This window comes from Capra hircus, chromosome 24, assembly GCF_001704415.2.
Source record: "Capra hircus breed San Clemente chromosome 24, ASM170441v1, whole genome shotgun sequence".
Taxonomy (NCBI): Eukaryota; Metazoa; Chordata; class Mammalia; order Artiodactyla; family Bovidae; genus Capra; species Capra hircus.
The window spans coordinates 30,954,384-30,982,017 of NC_030831.1; the positions used below are offsets into that span (position 1 = coordinate 30,954,384).

The following is a 27,634-nucleotide window of genomic DNA, read 5'->3' on the forward strand; positions in this document are numbered from 1 at the left end:
TGGGGTTGCAAAGAGTCGGACACGACTGAGCAACTGAACTGAACTGAACTGAAAGCTTTCTATAAACATTCCATTCTGTGTACTCTGTCACAACTGGCTTTAGTTTTAACTCAGTATTCTAGAGACATGTCTTTGTTGATACACGTAATGGTAATGCCTTCTTTTTCCTTTTGTTTGGTATGCTCCTGTGTGAATCAATCATGATTTATTCAGTCATTCTCCTGTTGATGAGTATTCGGTTTTTTCTAATTCTTTTCCTGTCATAAGCAATGCCTTTGTCGGTGATTGTCTTTATGTACTTATAGTGGAGTTTTCTATAGGCTGCATATTTCAGAGTGGAATTACTGGCTGAAGGACACATGCCTCTTTGACTTTCTAGATCTCACTACCTTGCTACCCAAAGCAGGTGTAGTAGTCCAAAGTCCAGTAGCAGTATACTGGAGTTTCTTGGGCTCTAAATGGTCACTGACATTTTATACAGTGTTCGTTTTTGCCAGCTTGATGATGGCTGTGAAATAGTGTCTCATCATAGTTACAATATGTATTTCCTGGATTAGGGTAGAGCTTCATTTAATAAGCTTCTCATGAAGAGAAAATCATTCAGGTGTCCTCTTCTGGAAAACGTTTGTTTAAATGGTCCATCCATTTTTCTGTTGCATGGTGTTCTTCATTCCTTTGAAACAGTCCTGTATAAACTCTAGATACACACCTTTTATCAGTTACATGTTATGAACATCTTGCCCCATCTTCCCCCATGGGACCAGTCTTTTCACATTCTTTTTTTTTTTAATTTACTTTTTAATTGAAGGATAATTGCTTTACAGACTTTTCTTGTTTTCTGTCAAACCTCAACATGAATCAGTCATAGTTATACATATATCCTCTCCCTTTTGAGCCTCCCTGTCATGTCCCTCCCCATCCCACCCCTCTAGGTTGATACAGAGACCCTATTTGAGTTTCCTGAGCCATATAGCAAATTCCCATTGGCTATCTATTTTACATATGGTAATATAAGTTTCCGTGTTACTCTCTCCATACATCTCACCCTCTCCTCCCCTCTCCCCATGTGCATAAGTCTATTCTTTATGTCTATTTTGCCATTGCTGCCCTGTAAATAAAATTTTCAGTACAATTTTTCTAGATTCCATGTATACGCATTAGAATGATATTTATCTTTCTCTTTCTGACTTATATATTCACTCTGTGTATATATACTAGGCTCTAGGTTCATCCACCTCATTAGAACTGAGTCAAATGTGTTCCTTTTTATGGGTGAGTAATATTCCAGTGTATATGTACCATAACTTCTTTATCCATTCATCTGTCGATGGACATCTAGATTGCTTCCATGTTCCAGCTATTGTAAATAGTGCTGCAATCAACAATGGGATACATGTGTCTTTTTCAATTTTGGTTTCCTCAAGGTATATGCCTGGGAATGGGATTGCTGGGTCATATGGTGGCTTTATTCCTAGTATTTTAAGGTTTTTATCTTATTTTATATATATATATATATTTTTATATTTTAGTCCTAGTTTTCCACATTCTTTATGGTTATCTTTTGATGTAGAGAAGCTTACTTTTTCAGGTAGTTGAATTATCCATCTCTTCCCTAAGTGTTAGTACTTTTTGTATCTTGTTTAGAAACAAGGTCTCATCTTTTCCTGGATTCTGAAAGTTTTATGTGTAGGTCTTTAATTCATCTGACATTGATTTGTTTAAACGGTGTCAAGTAGAGATTCCACTGTCTTTCTCTCCAAATGGATGACCGATTGTCCTGTCACCATTTACTGAAGAGCTTATTCTGTGCCCACTGAGATGCAGTGCTTGCTGCCATAACCCAAGTAACCCGGTGAGGGTAGGTGTGTTTTTAAGTTGTTTTTTTTTTTTGGGGGGGGGGGTCTCATCCTTAGTTTGCTCATTACCGGTACCAGTCCAGCTTTCTCCTGGCAGCACTGACATCTGCTCAGATGCTTCTCGGATTCTCAAACCCTTTTCTAGTTTTGGCCTCAGGGATTTCCCTTACTTCCTGAGTTCAGTTCTGCATTTAAAGGGCATATACTTAGATTTGTTAGATTTTATCCAGTGTTTGTTTCTTTGCCTGTAGTGACAGAGTTTTTTCAGACTATCTAGTTGATGATAACCTAACGATGGAAAGAGAAGTTGTCTAGCTGATCCCCAGAACCAAATGTTTGTGATCATTTCAGTTTGAGGATACAAGGGAGAAAAGGCACAAAGTGCTTGCATATTGCATTTTTCCAACAAAAGAAAATTGACATTTTAAATAGCAGTAATGTTTGAGTATATTTTGGTTAAGCTTAATCACTCAGTCATGTTCCTTTGCAACTCCCTGGACTGTAGCCCACCAGGCTCTTCTGTTCATAGGATTCTTCAGGCAAGAACACTGGAGTGGTTTGCCATTTCCTCCTCCAGGGGATCTTCTCAACACAGGGCTCGAACCTGGGTCTCCTGTGTCTCCTGTACTGCAAGATTTTTTACCCACTGAACCAAGGAGAAGCCCTATATCTTGGTTAAAATGTCACATTAAAAAAAAATAGATATATGTATAAATCAGCAAAACCTGACCAAAACAATACTTAGATTTTCAAAGTAAAACAAAGCAATCAAGTCGAAAACAATCTGAGGCTCATGCCAGTTACAGGCGGAATAAAGCCAATGAGATATAAAAGTTTTCACCTCTTATGATATAGCCTTGTGAGGAAGACTGGGCAGAAATGTGTCTATTTTGATGGACAGCAGTGATGCAAAGCACTATAAGCATCAGCACTTTGGGCATAAACCATACAACGTGTCTCATTAAAGGTAAGAGGATTCACTGAGTTAATATTTGCAAGGAACTCAAGACAATGTATGGCATGTAGTAAGCAGTGTGTGTGAGTGGTGGTTCAGTAAAAGTAAGGGGTGGAATTACAACTGAGTCATTAGGATGATGTGTCCCGTTCTTCCCCTCACCCCACATCTAGGAAACATGGGACCCACACAGCTGAGGTATGGTTCAGAAGAGAGTAATTAACATTATATCCACGTATAACCAAACACATCCAGAGGTAGAAAAGGCCCTGTCCTCAGATTAGAGGTGGAAATTGGGAGAGAAAGGTATCATACCCTTTTTGTTTATTAACAAAAAATACGTCTCATTTCCTTTAAGGTCTAGTGTTGTGTGTTTTACTAGGATTTAAATGTTATTCCAGAAACTACTAGCAACATACTCCATACTCATTAAATCCATAGATTTAAGGGAAAATACACTTAAATTTAAGGGAATACACTTTTCATTATTCATATAACTCATAAGAATAGGCTTGATTATTTGGTACTGTGACCTCTTCAAGACAAGGACCATATCTTTTTAATTCCTGATAGCTCAGCTGGTAAAGAATCTGCCTGCAATAAATGCTGGAGAGGGTGTGGAGAAAAGGGAACCCTCCTACACTGTTGGTGGGAATGCAAACTAGTACAGCCACTATGGAGAACAGTGTGGAGATTCCTTAAAAAATTGCAAATAGAACTGCCTTATGACCCAGCAATCCCACTGCTGGGCATACACACCGAGGAAACCAGAATAGAAAGAGACACATGTACCCCAATGTTCATCGCAGCACTGTTTATAATAGCCAGGACATGGAAACAACCTAGATGTCCATCAGCAGATGAATGGATAAGAAGGCTGTGGTACATATACACAATGGAGTATTACTCAGCCGTTAAAAAGAATTCATTTGAATCAGTTCTGATGAGATGGATGAAACTGGAGCTGATTATACAGAGTGAAGTAAGCCAGAAAGAAAAACACCAGTACAGTATACTAACACATGTATATGGAATTTAGAAAGATGGCAATGATGACCCTGTATGCAAGACAGCAAAAAAGACACAGATGTGTATAACAGACTTTTGGACTCAAGAGGGAGAGGGAGAGGGTGGGATGATTTGGGAGAATGGCATTGAAACATGTATACTATCATGTAAGAATCGAATCGCCAGTCTATGTTCCATGCGGATACAGCATGCTTGGGGCTGGTGTACGGTGATGACCCAGAGAGATGTTATGGGGAGGGAGGTAGGAGGGGGGTTCATGTTTGGGAACGCATGTACACCTGTGGTGAATTCATGTCAATGTATGGCAAAACCAATACAGTATTATAAAATAAAATAAAAATTAAAATTAAAAAATAAATAAAAGGAATATGTACCTGGAACAATGTAAAAAAAAAAGAGAGAGAGAACTGCGTTTGATCCCTGGGTCGGGAAGATCCACTGGAAAAGGGATCAGCTACCCATTCCAGTGTTCCTGGGCTTCCCTTGTGGCTCAGCTGGTAAAGAATCTGCCTGCAATACAGGAAACATGTGTTCAATCCCTGAGTTGGGAAGATCCCCTGAGAAGGGAAAGGCTACCCACTCCAGTATTCTGGCCTAGAGAATTTCATGGACTGTACAGTCCACGGGGTCACAAAGAGTTGGACACGACTGAGCAACTTTGACTTTCACTTAGCACAAAGAGAATGTTTGGTGAAGATGAGCAGTAGGTGAATGCACTTTTATGAGATGGCTTCCCAGGGCCATGTGTGGGCTAGCAACACATCCCTCTCTTCCTGGAGGTCCCCCAATTTTGACTTAACCAGGGTCTGAATCTACTTTCAGGGACTATGCATGCAATATGTTGACATATTCAACAATCATGTGGTACCTTCCCATCACTCTATGTTCAAGAGGGGCAAAAGACATTAGGGAAGACATACAGATGACCAAGCACATGAAAAGTTGCTCAAAATCACTAATTATCTGTGCTGTGCTAAGTCACTCAGTTGTGTCTGACTCTTTGTGACCCCATGGGCTGTAGCCCACCAAGCTCCCCTGTCCATGGGATTCTTCAGGCAAGAACACTGGAGTGGGTTGCCATTCCCTTCTCCAGGGCATCTTCCTGACCAAGGGATTGAACCTGCATCTCTTTTTGTCTCCTGCACTGGTAGGCGGGTTCTTTACCCCTAGTGCACCTGGGAAGCACTAGTGATCACAAAAATGCAAATCAAAACAAGATACCACCTCACACCTGTCAGAATGGCAGTTATGCAAAAGAAAACAAATAACAAGTGTTGATGAGATTGTGGAGAAAAGGGAACCCTGTATACTGATGGTAGGAATGTGAATTGGTGCAGCCCCTGTGGAAAACAGTGGGGATTCCTCAAAAAAATTTAGAAGTACCATATGATTAAGCAGTTCCACTCTGGGTATTTATCCTAAGAAAGCAAAAAAAATACACACACAAACACACACACACACACAAATTAGAAAAGATATATGCACCCCTATGCTAACTGCAGTATTATTTACAATAGCTATGATATAGAAGCAACCAAAGTGCCCATCGATGGATGAATGGATAAAGAAATCATGCACAGACCCACACACAATGGAATATTACTCAGCCATAAAAAAGAAATCCTGCCATTGTGACAACGTGGATGGACCTAGGGGGTATTAGGCTAAGTGAAATAAGTCAGACAGAGAAAGACAAGTACTGCATTTTAATTATACATGCAATCTACAAAACAAATGAACAAAAAACAAGGAAAGAGAAACAGAGTTATAGATACAGAGAATAAACAGGTGGGTTGTCAGAGAGGAGGGAGGTAAAGGGAAGAAAGAAATAGAGGAAGGAGATTAAGAAGTACAAACTTCGAATTGCAAAGTAAATGAGTCATTATGAAGCATATACAATGTGGAGAATATAAGCAGCAACTATGTAATATCTTTGTGTGGTGACATAATTGTAAGCAGACAGGGTGGTCAGTTTGAAATGATAGGAATATCAAATCACTATGTTGTGTAGCAAGAAATAACGTACTGTTGTAGTTCAATTATACTTCTATAATAAACTCACTTCACTCACTCATGAAAAAAGATCAGATGTGTGTTTATCAGAAGCAGGAACTGGAGGAAGGGGCAACTGGATCAAGGCAGTCAAAAAGGCACAAACTTCCAGTTATAAGATACATAAATACTATGTCTATAATGTACAATGTGATAAATGTATAATTCATACTGCTGTTATTTATGAAAGTTCTGAAGAGGAAATCGTGAGTTCTCTATAAGAAAAAGGTATTTTTTTGCTTCTTTCATTTTTTATCTATGTGAGATGATGTTCACTAAACTTGAAGTCCACTAAAACTTAATGTGACAATCACTTCTTAATGTATATAAATCAACTCATTATGTTGTATGCCTTAAAACTTATACCATGTTGCATATCAATCACCTGCATGCTTCAGTTGTGTCTGACTCTGTGACTCCACAGACTGTAGCCCGCCAGGCTCCTCTGTCCACGGGATTCTCTAGGCAAGAATACTGGAGGGGGTTGCCATTTCCTTCTCCGGGGCATCTTCCAGACCCAGAGATTGAACCTACATCTCTTCCGTCTCCTGCATTGGCAGGCAGGTTCTTTATCACTAGCACCACCTGGGAAGCCCATAATACATAATCAGAATCTTTATTTTTACATGAAAGTTGCTCAGTTGTGTCCGACTCTTTGCGACCCCGTGGACTATACAGTCCATGGAATTCTCCGGGCCAAAATACTAGAGTGGGTTGCCGTTCTCTTCTCCAGGGGATCTTCCCAACCCAAGGATCAAACCCAGGTTTCCCACATTGCAGGTGGATTCTTTACCAGCAGAGCCACCCAGGAAGCCCTTATCAATTATATCTCAATAAAATTGGAAGAAATAATAAAGTACACAAGAGGACGTGTGTAGGCTCATGCAGATACTCCACCATTTTGTTGTACAAGGGTCTTGAGCACCGGCAGGTTTTGGTGTTCACAGGGGGCTGACGCCAATGGATGACTGTACTGCAAATTGTAAGATAAATATGACAACACGTGCTAATTTGCTACAGTTCTGTCCAGCTTTGCAACCCCATGGACTGCGGGCCGCCAGGCTCCTCTGTCCATGGGATTCTCCAGGCAAGAATACTGGATTGGGTTGCCGTGCCCTCCTCCAGGGGATCTTCCCAACCCAGGGACTGAACCCAGGTCTCTTACATTTCCTGCATTCACAGGCAGGTTCTTTACCACTGCCTGGGAAGCTCACTTAAAGGCACTGACAAAATTTTGGCACATCAACACAAGGATGTTTTTATTTAGAAATGCAACTCAATATTATATTCAGTTTATTTTGGAATAGCTATCGCTACCTGACAGTCGATGCTCGAATAGCACCAAATTATTTTTTTAATTAAAAAATTTTAAACGAATTTGCATATATGAAAAAAGTAACATACTGAGAAAGTTATAAAATATAGTCTCAGGCTTATGTAAAGTCATGACTGCTTTCAACAATTACTGAACTCTTTTTAAAAAAAACTTCATAATTATGTATGTTTGTGATAGATGAATGCCACAAGTATGACATTCTCAACACATGTAACTACTAAATGTAATGTTGCATATTAACTTATTTCCTTTAAAATTTCACTAAGCATTTCTGAGTACAAGGAAATATTAAAATATCCCAGTGTTTCTCCTAAGAATTAGGTGGTCTTCTTTGATTTTTTCTTCTCTGCTTCTTCTTTTTCCTTCTCTATTTCATTTACTTGTAATTCAATTTCTTTGGCACTAAACATCTGAAAAGAGAAAAAAATTTAAAAAGCAAATTTCAATTATAGCAACAATTTCTAACTATAATGTTGATGAACCCAATTATATTTTATAATTTTATTTTTATAACTTTATATGACTTTAAGTACATGATGAAATATTTCAGAAGTAGCTTAATTATAACAATTATGGACAAAATCAGAACTCTACAACATTTCCACTATCATTGTGCTAAAATAAAAAGCCAGGAAATGCAATATTGGGTTCCATATCTTATATATGGATATAATTCTGAACACATTTGAATGCAAAGCTTATTCTATTCATGAATAACTGATTACTGAACTCCCACCCCATCCCACTGTGATTCTCACTGGGGTTTGTTTATTTTATCAGCTCCTGAACTAGCCAAAGAGTTGGGAAAATGATGATTTTCATGGTGCTTTGTTTACAACTCCCAAACTAAGTAGAGAACATAAGAACATACATACAGATGTATGTCGTGGGGCTGGAGAGCTGACTCGACTCAGTGGTTCTGTGTCCCGGTGGTGTTGGCACAGCTGTCCCTGAGTCCTGGAAGCAGAGGTAACAACCTGCCCCATACCATCTCCATACTCTGCTTGGCACCCTGGTTGTTTATGCAGAGCCCCATAGAGGCAGCCCCAGCCCTCGTGTCCCCACTTCTCTTATTCACTGAAACTTGCTCCTGCCCTGTCCTTGCATCCCTACCCACTGGTGTCAAAACAACAACAAAACTCCGAAAACCAAAACCACTGCTCCACATAGCACTGATTTTAACACTATTTCCCCCTGAAGTAGTTTCCTTAACACAAAAGAAAGGGTATACATAAAATACTGCTTTAGGGCTCATTTTTCATATAGTTTTCCATGCAAGTGCTTTTGTACACTCTCAGCTAAAGACCTAGCTGGCACACAGTGTGAAGCTCTACCTAATGAACAGTCGGTCACATTTCAAATCCTCTTTACCAATGAGTTCTCTATCACAGTGTTTGGAGCAATTTATTGTTGTGTTCTGGACAATTTACTTTGTGGTCCAGCAGTTTTAACACACAGTGGCTGACTAAAGGTGTACAACTAATAATGCTAGACTTGATATAAAGAAATACGGAAAGATGATCACAATTAGATATTAAAATGCAAGTCTTACAGAAGCTTAAGGCACCCATAAGTGAAAAGTAGAGAAATCAGATAAAAACCAGTAGGCAATCAAAAAGGGTGGTTTTTTAACATAATGAAGGATAACATTATGTTAGAAGCTTAGAGGGCCAACAGTTATATAAATGGCAGCTGAATGACACTGGAAGCTAATCTTGATTTCAGATCTAAAAAGACAGCAAGAGGGACTGTTGCTGTATGGTGCCAGGAATGAATCTCCACAGGGAATACAGTACGTTGACCCTACATGGGACGGACTCAGTAGGGATTCCTACTTATAAGAACATGTACTAAGTGGGGTAGGCCTATACACAGATCTCAGCACCCCTAGGACTTCACAGAGGGCTAGGGAGAGATAACTGCTTGTGTAGTAAGCATGTACAGATTAGTGACAGTTAGCCCACAGAAACAAAACAGAATTCATCATAGTGTCAATGGATGCTAAGGGAGGTTTCAGGCTTGTAATAAAGATTCACAGGTGTCAGCAACATACTACATTTTTTTGTTAAAATGCCTTATACTACAGGTCTTTTTCCTCTTTGGTTAATGACTTACCTTCAAAGGTTGATTTCTTCTTATTATAGCAAGTTCAATGTTTTTTCCACCAGACTGGACAACCTAATGTAAAACAAGTGCAATTTTAGAATTACTTCAGGAAAGTCTGTGTTTTAATAAGCAACTGAATGAGGGGGAAAAAAACCATGATTTTCTGTATATGCTTTATCACTTACTTCCAGCAAAGCTCTTATTGCTAATTTGATAGCTTCATTGTCATGTGCTATGGCATCTTCTGTGTAATTCTTTTCCAGAAATTCTCGGACAGTTTTGGCACTTCGACCTATTGCATTTGCCTTGAAAGATAGAAAAAAGATTATTAATACCATTGCAATATGAATGAACTTATGGTTACTAAGTGAAGTTTTGGAGTTTAGAGTTTATTCCACTATTACTTAGCATAATTACTAAAGGAAAATTGTAGTTCAAAGATTTAGCAAACATTTCAGCAGCTCATTTGATTTACTATATGAATAATCTGAGATGATGGCATGACTTATTTTCAAATACACCAATGCCATGTCCTGGCCAGTGCTTTCTATTTTGTTAATGGTTCCCAAGTCCTTCGTAGTTAAAAAAGATTGAAAGAGTTGAAACTTGAAAAGATGTAAAGAGGAAAGGAGATATAACTGCAACATGATGCAAAAAGAAAAAAGGACATCAGTGTGAAGAAGAAAGGTGTTTCTTTGAACAGGACTATGCATCATTTTATCTCCTCTGACTATAAGCAAGAAGGGCTTTTTCTGTTCCACTCCCCATTTTTCTTTGTTCTTCAGAAATTTTCAGCAGATGAAAGGAAGAGGCAAAAGCATCTCCCTGGTTGCATGGCTACCAGTAATATATAGCTTGTTCTTTCCAGTGTAAATATCCAGATGAGTACTAGTGATGATAATGATAACAGTAATTTTTATTAACAGAACACTCAGTGGGCCAGGCACTATGTTAAGCATTTTAAACAGATTATCTCATCTTAACCATCACAAAAACAATTAAAAAGGTACTATTACTAATTCTAATTCATGGAGGAAGAAATGAAGGATTGAAAAGGTTAAAAGAGCCGACAGTTTGGACTGGATAACTTTGCTGTGGTGGGGGCTGTTCTGTGCATTGCAGGATGTTTCACAGTCTCTATCCACTAGTTCAGTTCAGTCACTCAGTCATGTCCAACTCTTTGCAACTCCATGGACTGCAGCACGCTGGGCTTCCCTGTCCATCACCAACACCTGGAGCTTGCTCAAACTCATGTCCGTTGAGTTGGTGATGCTATCCAACCATCTCATCCTCTGTCCACCTTCTCCTCTTTCCTTCAATCTTTCCCAGCATCAGGGTCTTTTCCAGTGAGTCAGTTCTTCCCATCAGGTGGCCAAAGTATTAGAGCTTCAGCTCCAGCATCAGTCCTTCCAGTGAATATTCAGGACTGATTTCCATGAGGATTGCCTGGTTTCATCTCCTGGCAGTCCAAGGGACTCTCAAGAGTCGTCTTCAACACCACAGTTCAGAAGAGTCGTTTCTTCGGTGCTCAGCTTTCTATTCACTAGATGCCAGTTGTATCCCCTACCTCAACGATGACAACCAAATGTGCCTTGAGATATTGCCAAATGTCCCTATGCTGGGACAAAATCACCCCTGTTTGTGAACCGCTGACTTAGGTAATCTTGCCCAAGATCATATAGTGGGTAAGCGGAAGATATGAGCTTTGAAACCAAGTAGACCAAATCATCAATCCGAGCCTTGAGTTCTATACACTGTGCTGCCACATGCCCTTCTGCTGTGATGGCTCCAGAGAGTGAAAAGAACCAGCAGAAAGGCCCATCCTTTCACTGAAGGATTCTGGCTGCAAATGGAAAGGTCCCAGTTCTAACTGGTATGTACTATGGTTACTGGAAAGAGATGGCAAAGGAGATTTTTAGGACGTGAGTATGAAAACATACCTTTTGTACTACATGAACATATAGTTCTGCAGGAAATCAGTCCTGAATATTCATTCAAAGGACTGATGCTGAAGCTGAAACTCCCAATACTTTGGCCACAAAATGCGAAGAACTGACTCTGATTCTGGGAAAGACTGAAAGCAGGAGGAGTAGGGGACAAAAGAGGATGAGATGGTTGGATGGCATCACCGACTCAATGGACATGAGTTTGAGTAAATTCAGGGAGTTGGTGATGGACAGGAAGGCCTGGTGTGCTGCAGTCCATGCGGTCACAAAGAGTCGGACACAACTGAGCAACTGAACTGAACTTCGCAGAACTTTTACCATACCTTTATATTTCAGAAGATTAAAATAAATAGCTATGAAATTTTAAATCAGAGTTTGTAGCCTTGAAATTTCATTAAGATCAAAGGTAAACCCTTCTGCCTGGTGTGACTTCAGAGTTTATTAGCTTCAAGTTTGTTTTGGTAAACTAACTGGCTGCTGCCTGGAGAGGAAGTACATAAGGTAGTGGTTTATCCAAAAATCTCACTGAGCCTTTAAAAGTCACCTTGTAAATCCCTGGTGACTTTCCTGTCCACTGCTTCCAATTGCTGATGTCAAAATTCTTTACCCCCTAACCTATTTGACTGGTTTCCTAAAATCTAGCTGCTTCTTACCACACTTATAACCCCACCCTCCCTCCAACCCCATTACCCACTTGAGTTCATTTCAACAGACTCTTGATGGTTTTGCAATGTTTTTCCTGCCTGCCTGTCCAGATTAATGATGATTTTCTGTGGCAAAGAATATTAGCTGCCAACTCCAGTATTCATTCTTCCTCTGTGACAGAACTCCAGGCAATGTGCCTGCTGAAAAATGTCATGTTCTACCCTCTGTTACCAAAAGGAATATACAAGTGGAAGTAACTGGATGAACCTTCTAGGAATCTCTGCTGCCTATAATGCAGACATGTTGGCTGGAGGTCTAGTAACCACCTTGGGAGCATGAAAAAAGACTAAGATAATAAAAGAGACAAACATCAGTAACTGCCTACTTCAACCTTCTCCTTATGCAGGAAAGGTAAATCCTTACCTGTTAAGGATCATTACATCCCAGGAGCTGAGAACAATAACTCACAAATAGAGCTCTGAGTGGATCCTGGGATGTGCTGCCCCACTCCTCTTCAGAAATGAAAGCCTTATTCCTCCAGCTGCTGGCAGTGCCAAGGGCACATGGCCCTCACCTCTTAACCTTCTTTGAGAGGTGCCTTTGTTAACAAGAGCTATCTCACTTAAGGTCTTGTACTGTCCAGAGTTGGCCCAAATCCAACGACTGGCTGATGAAGAGCTATTAATGCCCAGTTCCCCCATCCCAATTTAAACAACTCTGAAGAGCTACCCCTGACCCAGGGCTTCCCACAGGGTGATGAGGCCTTTACGGAGATTCCACTGCAGCCCCACTTTTCCCTCAGCCTCATCTTGTTCCCTTCCCTTCAACAGATGCTGGTCCCCAAAGCACTTACTAAAAATGATGGTTAAATGGCCTTTAATAATGGTTAAATGTTATTTTCCAAAGAATACCAGTGTGGAGAAAGGATCAATGATAAAAGGGTTCCAAATTAAAGTAATCTTGGGGACTACTTAAACTATTTCTAGAATATTTACAATGCCTTTTAGAACATGCAGAACTTAAGAGAATTTATTAAATTTCTTTAGCAAAACATCTCCCCACATTAATTAGCCTTAAACAGCTTAACTGACATATATTAACATCCAAAGGAAACACTTTGAGAAACACTGTTCTGAAGTATACAACATACTAACTTTGTTCCTGTTTCAAGTATTACCAACACAGCAAAAAACTTGGCCTTATAAGCTTATCACCATCACTCTATCCAGGCTGTTCTTGCCAAGGTCACCAATGACTTGCATGTTGCCAAATTCAATCACAGCACAGCCGTTTTCTTACTTGATTTATCAGTGGTGCTTACCTGGCTGATCAACGCTTCTTGGAATCCTGTTTTCACTCGGGATCCAGGATCTTACTCTCAGGTTCTCCTCCTTTACAGAATAGGCTGGATCTATCCCTACCTTTCACTGGCCAACGCCCCTGATCTAAATCTGATGTCACTTATTATTAAGAGTCCCCTAAATCGTGGCTCAGTAGGTAAAGAGTCCACCTCTAATGTAGGAGACGCAGGTAGACGCGAGTTTGATTCCTGTGTAGGAAAGATTCCCCTGGATGAGGGCATGGCAACAACCCACTCCAGTATTCTTGCCTGGAGAATCCCATGGACAGAGGAGCCTGGTGGGCTACAGTCCATGGGGTAGCAAAGAGCTGGACAGGACTGAAGTGACTGAGCATGCATGCAACTTGTTTGCCTGCTTCTGCCCTACAATCTATTCTCAATGAGAGATACTTTTAAAATATAAATCAGCTCATGTTACTCTAATGTGCAAAAATCTCTACTATCTATTTCACATGTCCTCTAACTGCACCTTGTAAGACTACCACCTAGCACTGCCAAGTGTTGTCATTACGCAGTGATGACACAGCCTTGTTCTCAGCAGTCCACAGTACCGTCTTACCAGGATGCGTGGCATACTAGGTCAGAGTAAAAAACACCAAAACACAGAAACAAACGAAAAAGAAACAAGACAGAGAAACGTGATCTTATGTTTAACAAAGTGCCAGAGGGCACACCCCTAAATAAAAATAAAACCACAAGACTTTACTCCACATTGAAAGGCTGGATATCAGAATTTATATACTATAGAGAGAGAATCATTTGGCTTGAGGGAAGTAGCATGAAGCAGAGGACAGAACCCTGCACTAAGAAGCAGGAGACCCTGAGTTCTAATTCCAGTCTTGCTATTAACTAGTGGTGAAAACTTAAAAAAAAAAAAAAAGCCACTTAACTCCTGAGTAATACTTCAAAAGTGTAGAATAAAAAAGTTTCCAAGAATTTTTGTTACAGATGACTTTTTTTAAGTTGCATAATGCTTCCTTCAACCAAAATCTTATAAGAAAGTGCAATACATAAAATCAGTAAAATGATGATGACACGGTGTACATGTGTGCGCGCACATGCTCGTGCTGTTTACGCCCTCCCACCTCCACCACCTGGCCTTACAACACCACAGCAAAGCAGTTTCAGACCCAGACGATAAATAAACTTGCCAACAATTAAGCAATCTCTATTATTTTCCTAACTGACTTTGAAATAAAAATGCTTCTCGGCAGTTGTTCAGTCGCTAAGTTGTGTCCAACTCTTTGTGACCTGGACTGCAGCATGCCAGGCCTCCCTGTCCTTCACTGTCTCCCAGAGTTGGCTCAAACTCATGTCCATTGAGCCAGTGATGCTATCCAACAAGTATAATCCTCAAATTCTAAAAGACATGAACAAATTCCTGACTCACCTTCCAAGCATGGTAAGTACCAGAGGGATCAGTCTGATATAATCTTGGGATACCATCATCATCAAAACCTACAATCAAGGCAGATATACCAAAAGGCCTTCGTCCATTGCTCTGAGTATATTTCTGAAAAATAAAATGTTTTGACTACTCTCTGTATGAGGCCAAAGAAAGGACAACACTATTACTTATCAAATAACAATTTATAATATAAAGTATTCCTGATAAAATGATCTTTATTAATTTCTATTTTCTTCAAGATCCTCTTGCTCAATTTTTCTGTAGTAACCTCAATCCATGATGAAAAATTTAAAAAGTAAATACTGACAGTCTTGTAAAATGAAATCATAAGTTTCTTATGTATGGTCTGAAATTTGTTTTCCTGTTGCCTTATATAAGTTTGGTAGCATAACTAGACTATAACCATTTTCCTATTGCAGAGAACTATGCTTGTCATATCATTTTGGTTCTCAACAAAGTTGATTTCAGTGAGCTGTGCGGAGCACGGCCTTGGTTTTATTGTGAGGGACACTGTTGTTATTATCAAGTATTCTTACTTGATACTATTATTATCAAGTATATTCTGTTCAGTATGCTCTTATCTCTACATAAAAATCCAACTAAGACATTTCTTTCAGTCTCAAAACAAGAAACTTTTGTTTCTCTTGAAGAAAAAGCATGTTTTTTCCTCACTGACAATGGGGCACTGGAAACCAGTTTTATCTTTCTACTTTGGTGCTAGGAACTTTCTGAATGTGTGTCCTAGGGAGTGGAATTCACATGAATTCTGAGACTGGCATCCACAGAAGTTGTGCAGAGAGGCAGCCATGGGAGAAAACTCAGGACCACATTTGTAGGCAACTGTAGGAAGTCTGGCCTGTATTTAGACTAGCTTTCTTCTTGGACTTGTCTACATAGTTTTTTAAAAAATTTTAATGTTATTATATATATATTTACAAGCCACTTTAAATTGGGGTTTTTGTGTTTGATTTTTCTTCAGCCATGCCACACAACTTGTGGGATCTTAGCTCAAAATGCCCGCACCCCCAGCAATGGAAGCCCGAGTTGTAATCACTGGATTGCCAGGGAATTTCCAAAGCCACTTTAGATTTTGAATGTAAATAGTGAGTTACAACATAAACTCTGAAAGAACAGGGTTTGTCTTTTTTCTCTGTTATTCCCTAATGTTCCTAGTTCACACGTAGGTATGAAGTAGACGTTTTGTAAAGATCCCTTAAAGGAAAGAAACTTTTACTTTGTTTGCTTAAGCGACCACTTTTTTGTTTTGTTTTGGCCATGCCAGAGGCATGTGAGATCTTAGTTCCCCCACCAGGGATGGAAGCTGCATCCCCAGCATGAAGAAGAAACATGTGCACAAGGTTAAAATCATTTACAAGAACCAAAGCTGTACATGAGGATAACTTTTGTTCCAGAGCCTCAGGCTTCTCCTCGGTAGCAACGCCACTGTTAAAGATTGACAATGCATGTTTCTATAAATGTTCCATGCATAATAGTTTTTATATTTCCAAAAGAAAACCTAAAAACCTTAACTGGGAACCTTGTGTACACAATCTTCTGTTACCTTGGCTTTTGGTGAGTACCTTTTAACTTGGGAAAATCAAAGCAATGAAGAAAGAAAAAAAGAACAATATAAAAATGTTGAACTTTGTTGAAATGAATTAAATTCTAAAAAAACAAAATAGGGCCATTTCTTGTAAGTATGAAATTTAAAAATATAATATCTAGAATATATAGAACCTATTAAAAAAATCTCTATGTAAAAACAAATAGTAAAATTCATCCCAGGAAGTATTCTAAATTCTTTAAGTGTACTATATATTGCAACTCAACAAACATTATTGTAATGTTAATTTTATAAATAAGGAAATTGAGGTAAAACAGGCTAAATGATTCGCCCAGGGCATTAACTAGGAAGTAGCAAAGCCAGGACTTAAACCCCAAATTTCTCACTCCTGGGAGCAAATTCTTAACTGCCAGAGTGCCTGTCAAAAGAAAAGACAGTTTACACTAGGAGAAATGAAAATAGCAAACAAACATGTGGGGAAAAAAATTGACCTCACTACTAATTATAAAATACAAATTAAAACAACTATTACAATGCTATGCTATACTTATTTGCAAAATAAAAGAAAAATGAAAAACCCAGTGCTGATGATTCTTTAGGGATATATTTATGTACTGCTAGTTGTACAATAAAAATTTGTTCAATCTTTTTAGAAAGCAATTTAGCTACATATAACAAGAGTCTTAAAACCAATTACAACCTTTAATCTAGGAATCCCAGACTGAAAATTAATTTAACAATATAACTCAAAAAAGAAAAAACTGTGACCAAGATAGAATAATGTTATTAAAGTAGCAGATTGAAAGAGAGAGGCAGAAAGAGGGAGTGGGGGAGGGAAGGAGAAAAGGAAAGAAGAGCCTGGAGCAACCTAAATCATTAGGAGATAGCAATTAGAAACAGTACTATATAGTTAGGATGGTGAGTGTAAGAACTACGTTGCTTTGGATAAATAACCAAGAAAATGATAATAAATGAAGCAGTATTTGTATGCATCACGATTACACGAAAGGCAAAATCATGTATCTACACATGGATTCAGAAGACATAGTGTCTAAACCTGATCAGTTGTGTTTAGCTTTGTAGATGAAAGAATTGGGTATTTCTGTGGAAAACTTTAAAAATGGTGTCTTACTGCTACATCTCTGAACTACAGAAATCTCCTTAAAAGGTCACTCATTTTTTTTTAATTTTTAATTCTCAGAATTGATACTGATTGAGATTTCTAGTGACCAAATCAATCCACTCCACTGGAATAAAAATCTGAATGTGAAATGAGAAATAATAAGGAATTTAGTACATTTTAACAGACTGAATGGTTGGAGTGACTAGTATTCCCATGATAGGACCCATCATGGTGGAAAAAAGAACACTTGAAGAAATCTGTTGGAATACTGGCTTACCTGCTTTAAGGTTGCTATGAAGCGAGTTATATATTCTACGGTGACTGGGTCCTCAACTGTAAGCTTATGACTTTGGCATTCCACACGAGCTTTGTTTATTACTACTCTTGCATCAGCAGTCAGTCCTACAAAAACAGTCAAAGAATAATGAAGTCTTCCTCGTTAAAAGTGTTTTGGCCACCATGATACTTTTCCTGTAACATTCTTTGTTTTTTCCAATATATGTTCATAATAAAGAATTTATGGAGTAGAGTATCACTCATCCTAAGTTGCTTTGTTTCCTTCATTTGATCCATTGTTATTTTCTTTTTAAAGAAAATTGTTTTAAATAATATTTAAACAGGAATGTGAAGTAACCTATTTCCCAAAGATCAAGATAAGATGGTTTAATTTACAGTAGCTGGTTTGATTATTAGGTTTTATTAAATTAAAAAAAAAACTCTGTAGTCAAATTTTAAAAGCTTTTTTGGGACAGTATCAGTGGCAGATTTGTTCAAAAGCTGACCATCTATCCTGATTCCAGAACCAAGCTACTTATTACCTAAACCATAAAGTAAGCTGGATTTCTTCTTATGAAAACAACGAAACTTCATTATCAAACACGAACTCAATCTGCTTTCAGCATAACCATGACATGCTGCTTGTCAGCTCTTTGTCTAAGATTAGGGGTTTGAAAATCAAGAACATTAAAACAGAAAAAGAAGGGCATTTACTGGCAGTCGAATGGTGAGGACTCTGGCATGTCCATTGCTGAGGGCCTGGGTTCGATTCCTGGTCAGGGAACTAGGATGCCACAAGGTGTACAGCCAAAAAAACAAGAAAGAAGGAAAGAAAAAACTTCATCTTGCTTTTATCATACCAAAACATCATGTGATGAATTCTTAACACTTGTAAGAGGAGATAGATGTTTCTATCAAAATGATCAAAAACTTAAAGGGATTCAAATGATTACAAACATTTCTATTGAAGACTTTTTGGCATTTGACCTTTTCATCACCATTTACTTTCTTTCTCCACTCTCTTAATATCATATTGCTCAAAAAACTCATTCACAAAATCTCTGAAACAGCCGTTTCTCACATAACCAATCAGTCTTCTGCAGTCACAAACTCTTGTTTCCCTTCCACGCCATTTCAAAATGTGTTTCTACAAACCTGGAAGAATGGTTAGTTCCTGAAGGTAGTTAACAGTAACCAACAAAGAAGAAACTGTCAGAACATGCCACTGTTGAGAACCACTCTAACACTCAGGAGTAGGGTATGAATTACAATCAGACATTCAGTTAAAAAGAAGAAACTGATTCTTTTCTCTTTGCAAAGGTTATCTGAGAGAAAGAAATGGTGATAGATTGACTTAGCCTACCCTATAGGCTAAAAGCTTCACTCCATTTAAAAATATGATAAGAAAGGAGATATTGAAGTACAGTATTTCTTTATATTATAAATACTGATATGATCCAAAACTATAGAAAAATAAAAGTATCATATGTAGAAAACTCATTATCAGGAATCTTGGTTTATAGAGTTGTGATTTCCCCAAAATATAAGACATACTATTTATGTTTAATGAGAATGGAATATAGTATATTTATCATGTATGTATATTATATAACAGCTACAGTGGGGCCAGCTGTGTTACATCAACATACTCTGCATCATTACTGTAGGCCCACAAGTACCTGCAAAAGCCATGCAGACATGGTCATCAAGGGCACAGATCTTCCTCACAGTTCTTTCATCTTGAAGCTTGGCAACGGATTTTTTTTCGACCCCGAGCACAACTATATTAGTACCTCGAATTCCAACCTGTTGAGTCATTATAAAAAAGAATGAGCTGGCCATTTTAATGCCTAAAATCAAATTATTCTAACAAATGACTTACAGGAAAAGGCTTTTCCTTAAACCTTCAGTATAAAAGAGAAAAACAGACGTCTAAGAAAAATAAAGACACACAAGTATAGGCTTACAGGAAGTCCATTTCCCAAACGCAAAGCAAAGACAGATTGGTATAAACTAGAAGAATACACCACCAGTGCTGAAACTACACGACTGTCCTAATCTCAGACACCTAAGGGAGTACTATCTAAAAATAGGACAATGTTCACCCAGATGAAAGAAGATGCTGGGAATACATGTGCATTTCTTATAGAATGGGCAGTACCAGTATTGGTGGTAGTAGAAGCACTATAGAATGTCAAGTAGATAAAATCCTGAAAGCTCTTCCTTATATCTCACAGTTAGGAGGGATAAGGATTAGGGCCCAGAGCAGACAATTTGGCAGCTTTTTATAAAACAGGCAATTAACATACAACCTAGTAATTGTACACTTGGGAGATTTTATCAGGGAAATAAAAGCATGTTCACACAAAAGCCAACTATGAATGTACCTTTATGCATAAAAACTCCAAACTGGAAACAAACGTTCTCCAATACATGAACAGTTAATTAAACACTACGGTACATCCATACCATGGAACACTACTTGCAATGAAACACTGATACATGCAACAACTTGGATGAAACTCAAGGGAAGAAAGCAAATCCCCGAAAGTTTCTTACTGTATGATGTCATTTAAATAACATTTTGAAGTTACAAAATTTTACACATGAAGGATAGATAAATGCTGCCAGGGATTAGGGTTATAGATAGGTCAGTTTGGTAGGGAAGGTAAATAAAGAGTTCAGTTCAGTTCAGTTGCTCAGTCGTGTCTGACTCTTTGCGACCCCATGAACCGCAACACACCAGGCCTCCCTGTCCATCACCAACTCCCGGAGTTCACTCAGACTCATGTCCATCGAGTCAGTGATGCCATCCAGCCATCTCATCTTCTGTCGTCCCCTTCTCCTCCTGTCCCCAATCCCTCCCAACATCAGAGTCTTTTCCAATGAGTCAACTCTTCACATGAGGTGGCCAAAGTACTGGAGTTTCAGCTTTAGCATCATTCCTTCCAAAGAAATCCCAAGGCTGATCTCCTTCAGAATGGACTGGATGGATCTCCTTGCAGTCCAAGGGACCCTCAAGAGTCTTCTCCAATACCACAGTTCAAAAGCATCAATTCTTCAGCGCTCAGCCTTCTTCACAGTCCAACTCTCACATCCATACATGACCACAGGAAAAACAATAGCCTTGACTAGACGGACCTTAGTCGGCAAAGTAATGTCTCTGCTTTTGAATATACTATCTAGGTTGGTCATAACTTTTCTTCAAAGGAGTAAGCGTCTTTTAATTTCATGGCTGCAACCACCATCTGCAGTGATTTTGGAGCCCCCAAAAATAAAGTCTGACACTGTTTCCACTGTTTCCCCATCTATTTCCCATGAAGTGATGGGACCAGCCAAATGCCATGATCTTCGTTTTCTGAATGTTGAGCTTTAAGTCAACTTTTTCACTCTCCTCTTTCACTTTCATCAAGAGGCTTTTTAGTTCCTCTTCACTTTCTGCCATAAGGGTAGTGTCATCTGCATATCTGAGGTGATTGATATTTCTCCCGGCAATCTTGATTCCAGCTTGTGTGTCTTCCAGTCCAGCGTTTCTCATGATGTACTCTGCATAGAAGTTAAATAAGCAGGGTGACAATATACAGCCTTGGGTGTGGTTAAATAAGAGCAACATATGGAATTGTGGAGCTGGAACTGGTTAGTATCTTGACTGTGGATACAGGAATGTACACAGGCAAATGAGTCCAAGTCAAATTGGAGAATTCTGAATAAAATATCAACATCGATATCCTGGTTGTGACGCTATACCAGTTTACAAAATGTTAGTATTGGCAGAAAATGCAGAAAGTATACTAGGAACCCCTATGTTTTATTTCTTCCAACTGCATGTGAATCTACAATGATCTCAATAGAAATTTCATTTAAAATTACTCCACTGGAGACAGGAAAAAGTAAGTAAAGATTAAACAGACTGGTAAAATGTTGATAATAACTGGTGCTGTGTAATGGGTACATAGAAGTTCATTATACCATTCCCCTGTATCTCTGTAAATGTAAAATATTCCATAATAAAAAGTTTAAAATAAATAAAGCTAAAAACAAATAAACCTCAGCTTTCTCTCCAGGGTTTTTCTCACCAACATCTTGAAGTGAGTGAAGTCGCTCAGTTGTGTCTCTGCAATCCCATGGACTGGGGCCTTCCGGGCTCCTCTGTCCATGGGATTTTCAGGATAGAATACTGGAGTGGGTTTCCATTTCCTTCTCCAGGAGATCTTCCCAACTCAGGGATCGAACCCAGGTCTCCCGCACTGTAGGCAGACACTTTACCGTCTCAGCCACCAGGGAAGTCTGTTGTGGCTTTCCTTGTGGGCTTGTGGGCTTCCCTAGTGGCTCAGCTGGTAAAGAATCCGCCTGCAATGAGGGAGACCTGGGTTCGACTCCTGGTTTGGGAAGATCCCCTGGAGAAGGGAAATGCTACCCACTCCAGTTTTCTGGCCTGGAGAATTCCATGGATTGTATAGTTCGTGGGGTTGCAAAGAGTCGGACAAGACTGAGCAACTTTCACCAACATTTGAACACGTGGCTAAGTCTCTCTTATTTTAAAGAAAATATTAAAGACCACTTTATTTCAATTCTGCCTCTCTCTCTTAACCCTTTCAAGGCCAAATACTGTCATCAACTCTTAGTTTGTACAGCAACCTGCTTTCTACCCCACTCCTCCCAGTGTTTAGCCAAGGAGGTCATTAAGGTCCCTTATGGCTTTAGTCTACCCTCTACACGGTCTGTAGTCTATATTTTGTTTTCTTGAGTGAAGAAGGGTACTTAAGGAAACTCATTTGCTTGACCTTCAACATAGGTTTTAAGCTGGGGAGAGAAAGGATACACTTTAAAATTAGTATTTCCGAGCCTAGATCAGTCTCTTGATTTCCAAACATGTATATTCAGCTGTAGGTCAGAAACCTGGACAGGTTAGCTAAGTTCAGTCTCTCACAAGGCTGCAACCAAGCTGTCACCCAAGGCTGCATTCATCTCCTGGTTCACGGGGGAGAATCTTTACAAGCTCACCCACAAGTTTGTTAACAAGATTCAGTTCCTTGTGGATTGCTGGACTAAGGACCTCAGTTCCACATTGGGTTTTGCTCCATACCGGGTTTTTAACAGAAACGTTTCCCTCAGTTCCTTGCTATACAGAACCCTCCATATGACAAATCACAACACGCCAACTGGGCTTCACCAGGGTTAGCAAGCAAGAGGCTGAAGTAAGTCACTGTCTGAAACCCAACATGTGAAGTGACATTCCATCACTTTCCCCAGTCCATTCCTTAGAAGCCATTCACTAGGTTCAGCTCACGTACAGGGAAAGGGTTACTGGAGGGAATGAACATCAGAAGGTGGGGATCATTAAAGGCCATTTTGGAGGCTGCTTACTACAGATCCTACAAGCATGTCAATTACTGCTTCAGATTGCCTTAAAAAAAAAAAAAAGGCAGTGCCTTATACCAAGAGACTAAATCCAGAAACAGACACCTTCTCTGACTCCTCCCTCTTCAATACCTTTTCTCCTTCCTCAACCCCCAAAACCATCCAAATAATCATCCAATGTATCAACAATACCAGAATTTTCTCCAGAATCTGCTGTATGTCCATTTTTGCCCCAACCCTAGTAACACCTCCTATCGTCTTTCATCTGGGCTACTTCCATAGACTCCTATGTAGTTTCCCCACTTCTTTGATTTCATCTAATCCACTGACCATGATGCAGTCTGAGAAATCTTTGAAAAATAAAAATAAGAAGAAAAAAGAAAAGAAAATCGGAATGTTGCACTCCCCCACTTAAAACTTGTATTAGTAGGGAACATTTCTCGCTAGGCAAACCAAGATAACACAGAAGTAGACTTGGGACAAAAGGATCTAGGGACTGTAATATTTACTTCTGTATTATCAGCTTTCTGCTCTCTTAATGCAGACATGCTTTATCTGTATAGGAAAAAAAAATGGGAACCCTGGACTCATATCCCAGTAGTTCTCCCAGAGGAAAAAAGCTACCAGTACCCCTAGCTAGAAAAGTCCTGCTCTGTGGACTTATACTGGCTAGATTTCTGTCCCTTGCTTATTGCAGGAGGACAGAAACTGTGAATGACATTTCTTGGGTCATGTGACTACCTCTTTGGTGGGACAAATGGAGTCTGTTATTAGAAAGGCAAAACAATAATAGCCACATCAAAACCCTTCAGGCCTTCTTATTCCCTTAAAAGCATTCCAGTCTGGCTCCTGTTTCTGCCTTCACCTGGAAGCCATTTTTCCATTGCTTCAGCAATCCTGAATGCCTTTCAGTTTAAGAACCACAGTTGTATTTTCCTACTTGGTCTTATCACGTTAGTTCTTTTTGTTTGTAATATGCCTCTCTTTCCCCTTCCACTTTTTCACCTGGCCAACTTCATCTTTCAGGTGTCTACATAAATATTACATACTTCCTCATGGGGACCATGGACCTAGGACCTAATACCTAGAGTTCCCACGATGCCTCATAATCTCTCATTATAATACATAGACAGGCCTTGTTAGGACTATAGACTCACAGTCATCCAACATCCCTGCTAGACAGCAAGCTCTCAGGCCAAAGACTGAGTCTCTTTTGTCCACTGTGAAACCAGTGGCCCTCGCACCACATTTGGCAGGTGTGTTAAACAAAAATGTCTTTAAATAGTAAATGGAAGTGCTGGAAGAACTACAGACAAAACTGAAGGAAAATGAGAAAACAAAGGGATAGTAAAGAACAATAGCTACCATTTACTAAGTACTTGCTGTGAACCAGACACTGCAAGATGGTGAACACATATTATTGCCTCAATTCAATTCTCAAATCAACTATAAAGCAGGCACTATTTTGATGCCTATTTTACTATTTAAAAAACTGAAGCTTAGAGAAGTTAATTGCTTTATATGATACATATCTAGCTTCCACATTTAAGATGTTGACAGTTAATTAATATACAAACATTTATGGAATAAATTACATGGTGCAACACAAAGTGCAAAGGCTCTGGAACCAGAAAAACTGAAGTGAGAATATGGACTCTTTGACTTTCTGGCTGGGTACCCTTACCAAGTTATGAAAGCTTCTGAATCATAGCTTTCACGTACATTAAAAAGGGGATTAAACACTGTTCTTAATGGTGGCTCAGTGGTAAAGAATCCACCTGCCAACACAGAACATGCAGGAAACCTAGGTTCTATCCCTGGGTTGGGAAGACCCCCTAGAGTAGGAAATGGCAACCCATTCCAATATTCTTGCTTGAAAAAGTCCATGGACAGAGGATGCTAGCAGGTTACAGTCCATAAGGTAGCAAAGAGTTGGACATGACTGATCAATTGAGCATGCAATGTAAGACAATGTACATGAAATATGTGGGGGAAAATGAGTATTACTTAAAATGGTAATTTACTTCTTTCTCAGTTCCTCCACTGTATATCCTGCAGTAGAAATACAAAAAGCATTACACCATTTAGATTCTCCAAAGTGAAAGTTGCTCAGTTGCTCATTCCAATCCATGGAATTCTCCAGGCCAGAATCCTGGAGTGGGTAGCCTTTCCCTTCTTCAGGGGATCTTCCCAACCCAGGGATCGAATCCAGATCTCCCACATTGCAGGAGGATTCTTCACCAGCTGAGCCACAAGGGAAGCCCAAGCATCCTGGAATGGGTAGCCTATCTTTTCTCCAGCAGATCTTCCCGACCCAGGAATCAAACCGGGGTCTCCTGCATTGCAGGTGGATTCTTTACCAAAGTCTTACTATCCAGCTGAAGTGAGAAGACTATTAAGAATATCTGACATTAAAGGGAATATGAGGCCAAATGTGCTGTACTTAGCCGTTCAGTTGTGTCCAACTCTTTATGACCCCAATGGACTGTAGCCCACTAGGCTCACCTGTTCATGGGGATTCTCCAGGCAAGAAAACTGGAGTGGGTTGCCATGCCCTCCTCCAGGGAATCTTCCCATCTCAGGAGTTGAAACCAGGTCTTCCACCCTGCAGGAAAATTCTTCACCAACTGAGCCACCAGGGAAGCCCATGAGGCCAAATAATAAATACTATACACTGTTCTGTGGTACAGATGATAAATTCAGAGAACCAAGAGATACATGATGACTGGAGTGGATCAGAGATGGCTCCACACAGGAGAGAAATGTGCAGAGATTCTTAGAGAATAAGTAAGATGGAGAGTGACAGAGGTGTTTTCTGCTCTCCCCACCTACAAGGGCAGAAGCATATATTGGTAAAACCACAAAGCTGCACCCTTAATTAAAGTGGATCATGGAAGACTTTGATGGCCAGACTGTGGATCTGGGGTTTGACAAAGTAGGAAATATGGAGCTAATAACAGTTTGGGGTCAGGGAAAGGACAGAATGAAGAATGACAGTAAATCTTATCATTTCCATGGGAATACTGTGAGGGGTTCATTTTTTTTCTTTCCTAAAAAGAAAGGTATTACCTCTCTAAAATGTTATTCAAACATATTTTTCATTTATATAAAAAGGGAACTAAGGAAAAGAAAACAGGCCTCTTGCCTCACTTCATTCTGTAAGATAATCATCAAGAAGAAGGCAGAACCCAGGGTCTCTAGTTGCAGCCCATATAACTTTTGTATTACTAAATAATATTACATCTTCATGTTGGTCAAAACTGGCCAACCTTGGCTTATTTAAAACTCATCATATCAACTTTAATTTACAGACAAAATCTTCTGTGACATATCTTAATAAAAAGTGCCATTATAAACTTTACCCCCACGTGACAGGTCATAGCACCCTAAAGGGAACACAGTGAATAACTCCATACAAAGATGCAAATTATAATCCAGAATCCTGAGACAAAACTGTCTCCTCCTTGCAATGTATCTTTAAAAATGCCCACTATAGGTATTTTTATATCCTTACCCTTTTACAGCTCATTACAAAGGAACTATCAATCAGTTCTATAGCATTCTTAAAACATTTTAAATAGCCAATGCGGTTTCTTATTACACCTCAGTCTTCTCCCATTACTCCCTTTATTTTAGGCTCTAAAACTGGCGCATTATTTTCTAACCATATGCTTCACGCCATGCTGGGGATTATATAACTTCTTGTTTTTATCAAAATGGTACCCCTTTGGTTTAAGCTACATCAGGCTTTTCTTAAATTTACAATTCTAAAAGAATTACTTACAAAACAGAAGTAAAACTAGAGGGCCCAATTAAATAGAAAAATACGTTAAAAATGATGATAAGATTCCTTCTAGTGTTATTTTTTTTTCCACTTCACATTTGATAGATTTATAATAAAAGTGAATTATTTCCTTTCATAACTAGGTTGGTATGGAAAGCGAGAGAAAATATAGACATTGCTAGACTTAGAAATGGACTGTGTATTCTCATAGCTGGTGTCTCCTTTTCCAAGATACACAACAAACATGCTCATGAAATTCTAAAGATTTTAAAACATCAAATCCTCCTGAACCCAACGGCTAGGATTTGGAAGATTTGGGGTAACTGATTTTTGGTCACCAGGCCATTTTTGTCCTTTTTAATTTTGATAAATCACTAAGATTATTAAATGTAATTAAACCTTGGCAGGAGTACTACTGCTACTCTGAGTATTTGAAAGTTTTTCAGGAACGTGGATACATCATTTTAAAGGAGGGTATACTCTCCTTTATAACAACCAAACCAAAAGTGGGAAATGGCCAAAGACTGGAGATTCTTGGGGGCTTAAAAATCTCTAGAAGGCCGCTAAATATTCAGGAGTAAATTTTTGGACAAACATTTTTAACAGGTGAAAATGTTTTGAGTAGGTTAGTCACTTCAACTGTTTTTCTCCACAAAGATTTAATTTCACATCGATTTAGGCCACATTTCATTGACAGACATCTTCAATTGTTGATTTTTACTGTAATTGTTACTTTTCCACGTGTCTGCCAAATCCTGAGGAAGTGGGTAGTGTGCGTTCAGGTAAGATGCTACAGGTTGAAAGAAGTCTTTTCTTTCCTAACTGTCAGACAC

The 27,634-nt window shown here is 39.1% G+C and overlaps 1 protein-coding gene across 3 annotated transcripts in view; it reads right to left on the bottom strand.

Annotated features, from left to right (window-relative positions):
• Nucleotides 7,163–27,634, bottom strand: part of PSMA8 (proteasome subunit alpha 8) — a 40,545-nt gene continuing 20,073 nt past the window's right edge. The window contains exons 2-8 of one of the 3 annotated variants that reach the window (XM_018039669.1): nucleotides 19,336–19,462; nucleotides 17,658–17,782; nucleotides 14,676–14,798; nucleotides 9,520–9,639; nucleotides 9,344–9,406; nucleotides 8,104–8,185; nucleotides 7,574–7,638 (exon numbers count right to left, since the gene is read on the bottom strand). In XM_018039669.1, coding sequence (XP_017895158.1) covers nucleotides 7,631–7,638; nucleotides 8,104–8,185; nucleotides 9,344–9,406; nucleotides 9,520–9,639; nucleotides 14,676–14,798; nucleotides 17,658–17,782; nucleotides 19,336–19,462 — 648 coding nt within the window. In that variant the 3' untranslated portion in view covers nucleotides 7,574–7,630. Of the gene's footprint in view, nucleotides 7,639–7,969; nucleotides 8,186–9,343; nucleotides 9,407–9,519; nucleotides 9,640–14,675; nucleotides 14,799–17,657; nucleotides 17,783–19,335; nucleotides 19,463–27,634 lie in introns of those variants that run through there. The other 2 variants (XM_018039668.1, XM_018039666.1) reach the window with 2 other exon arrangements.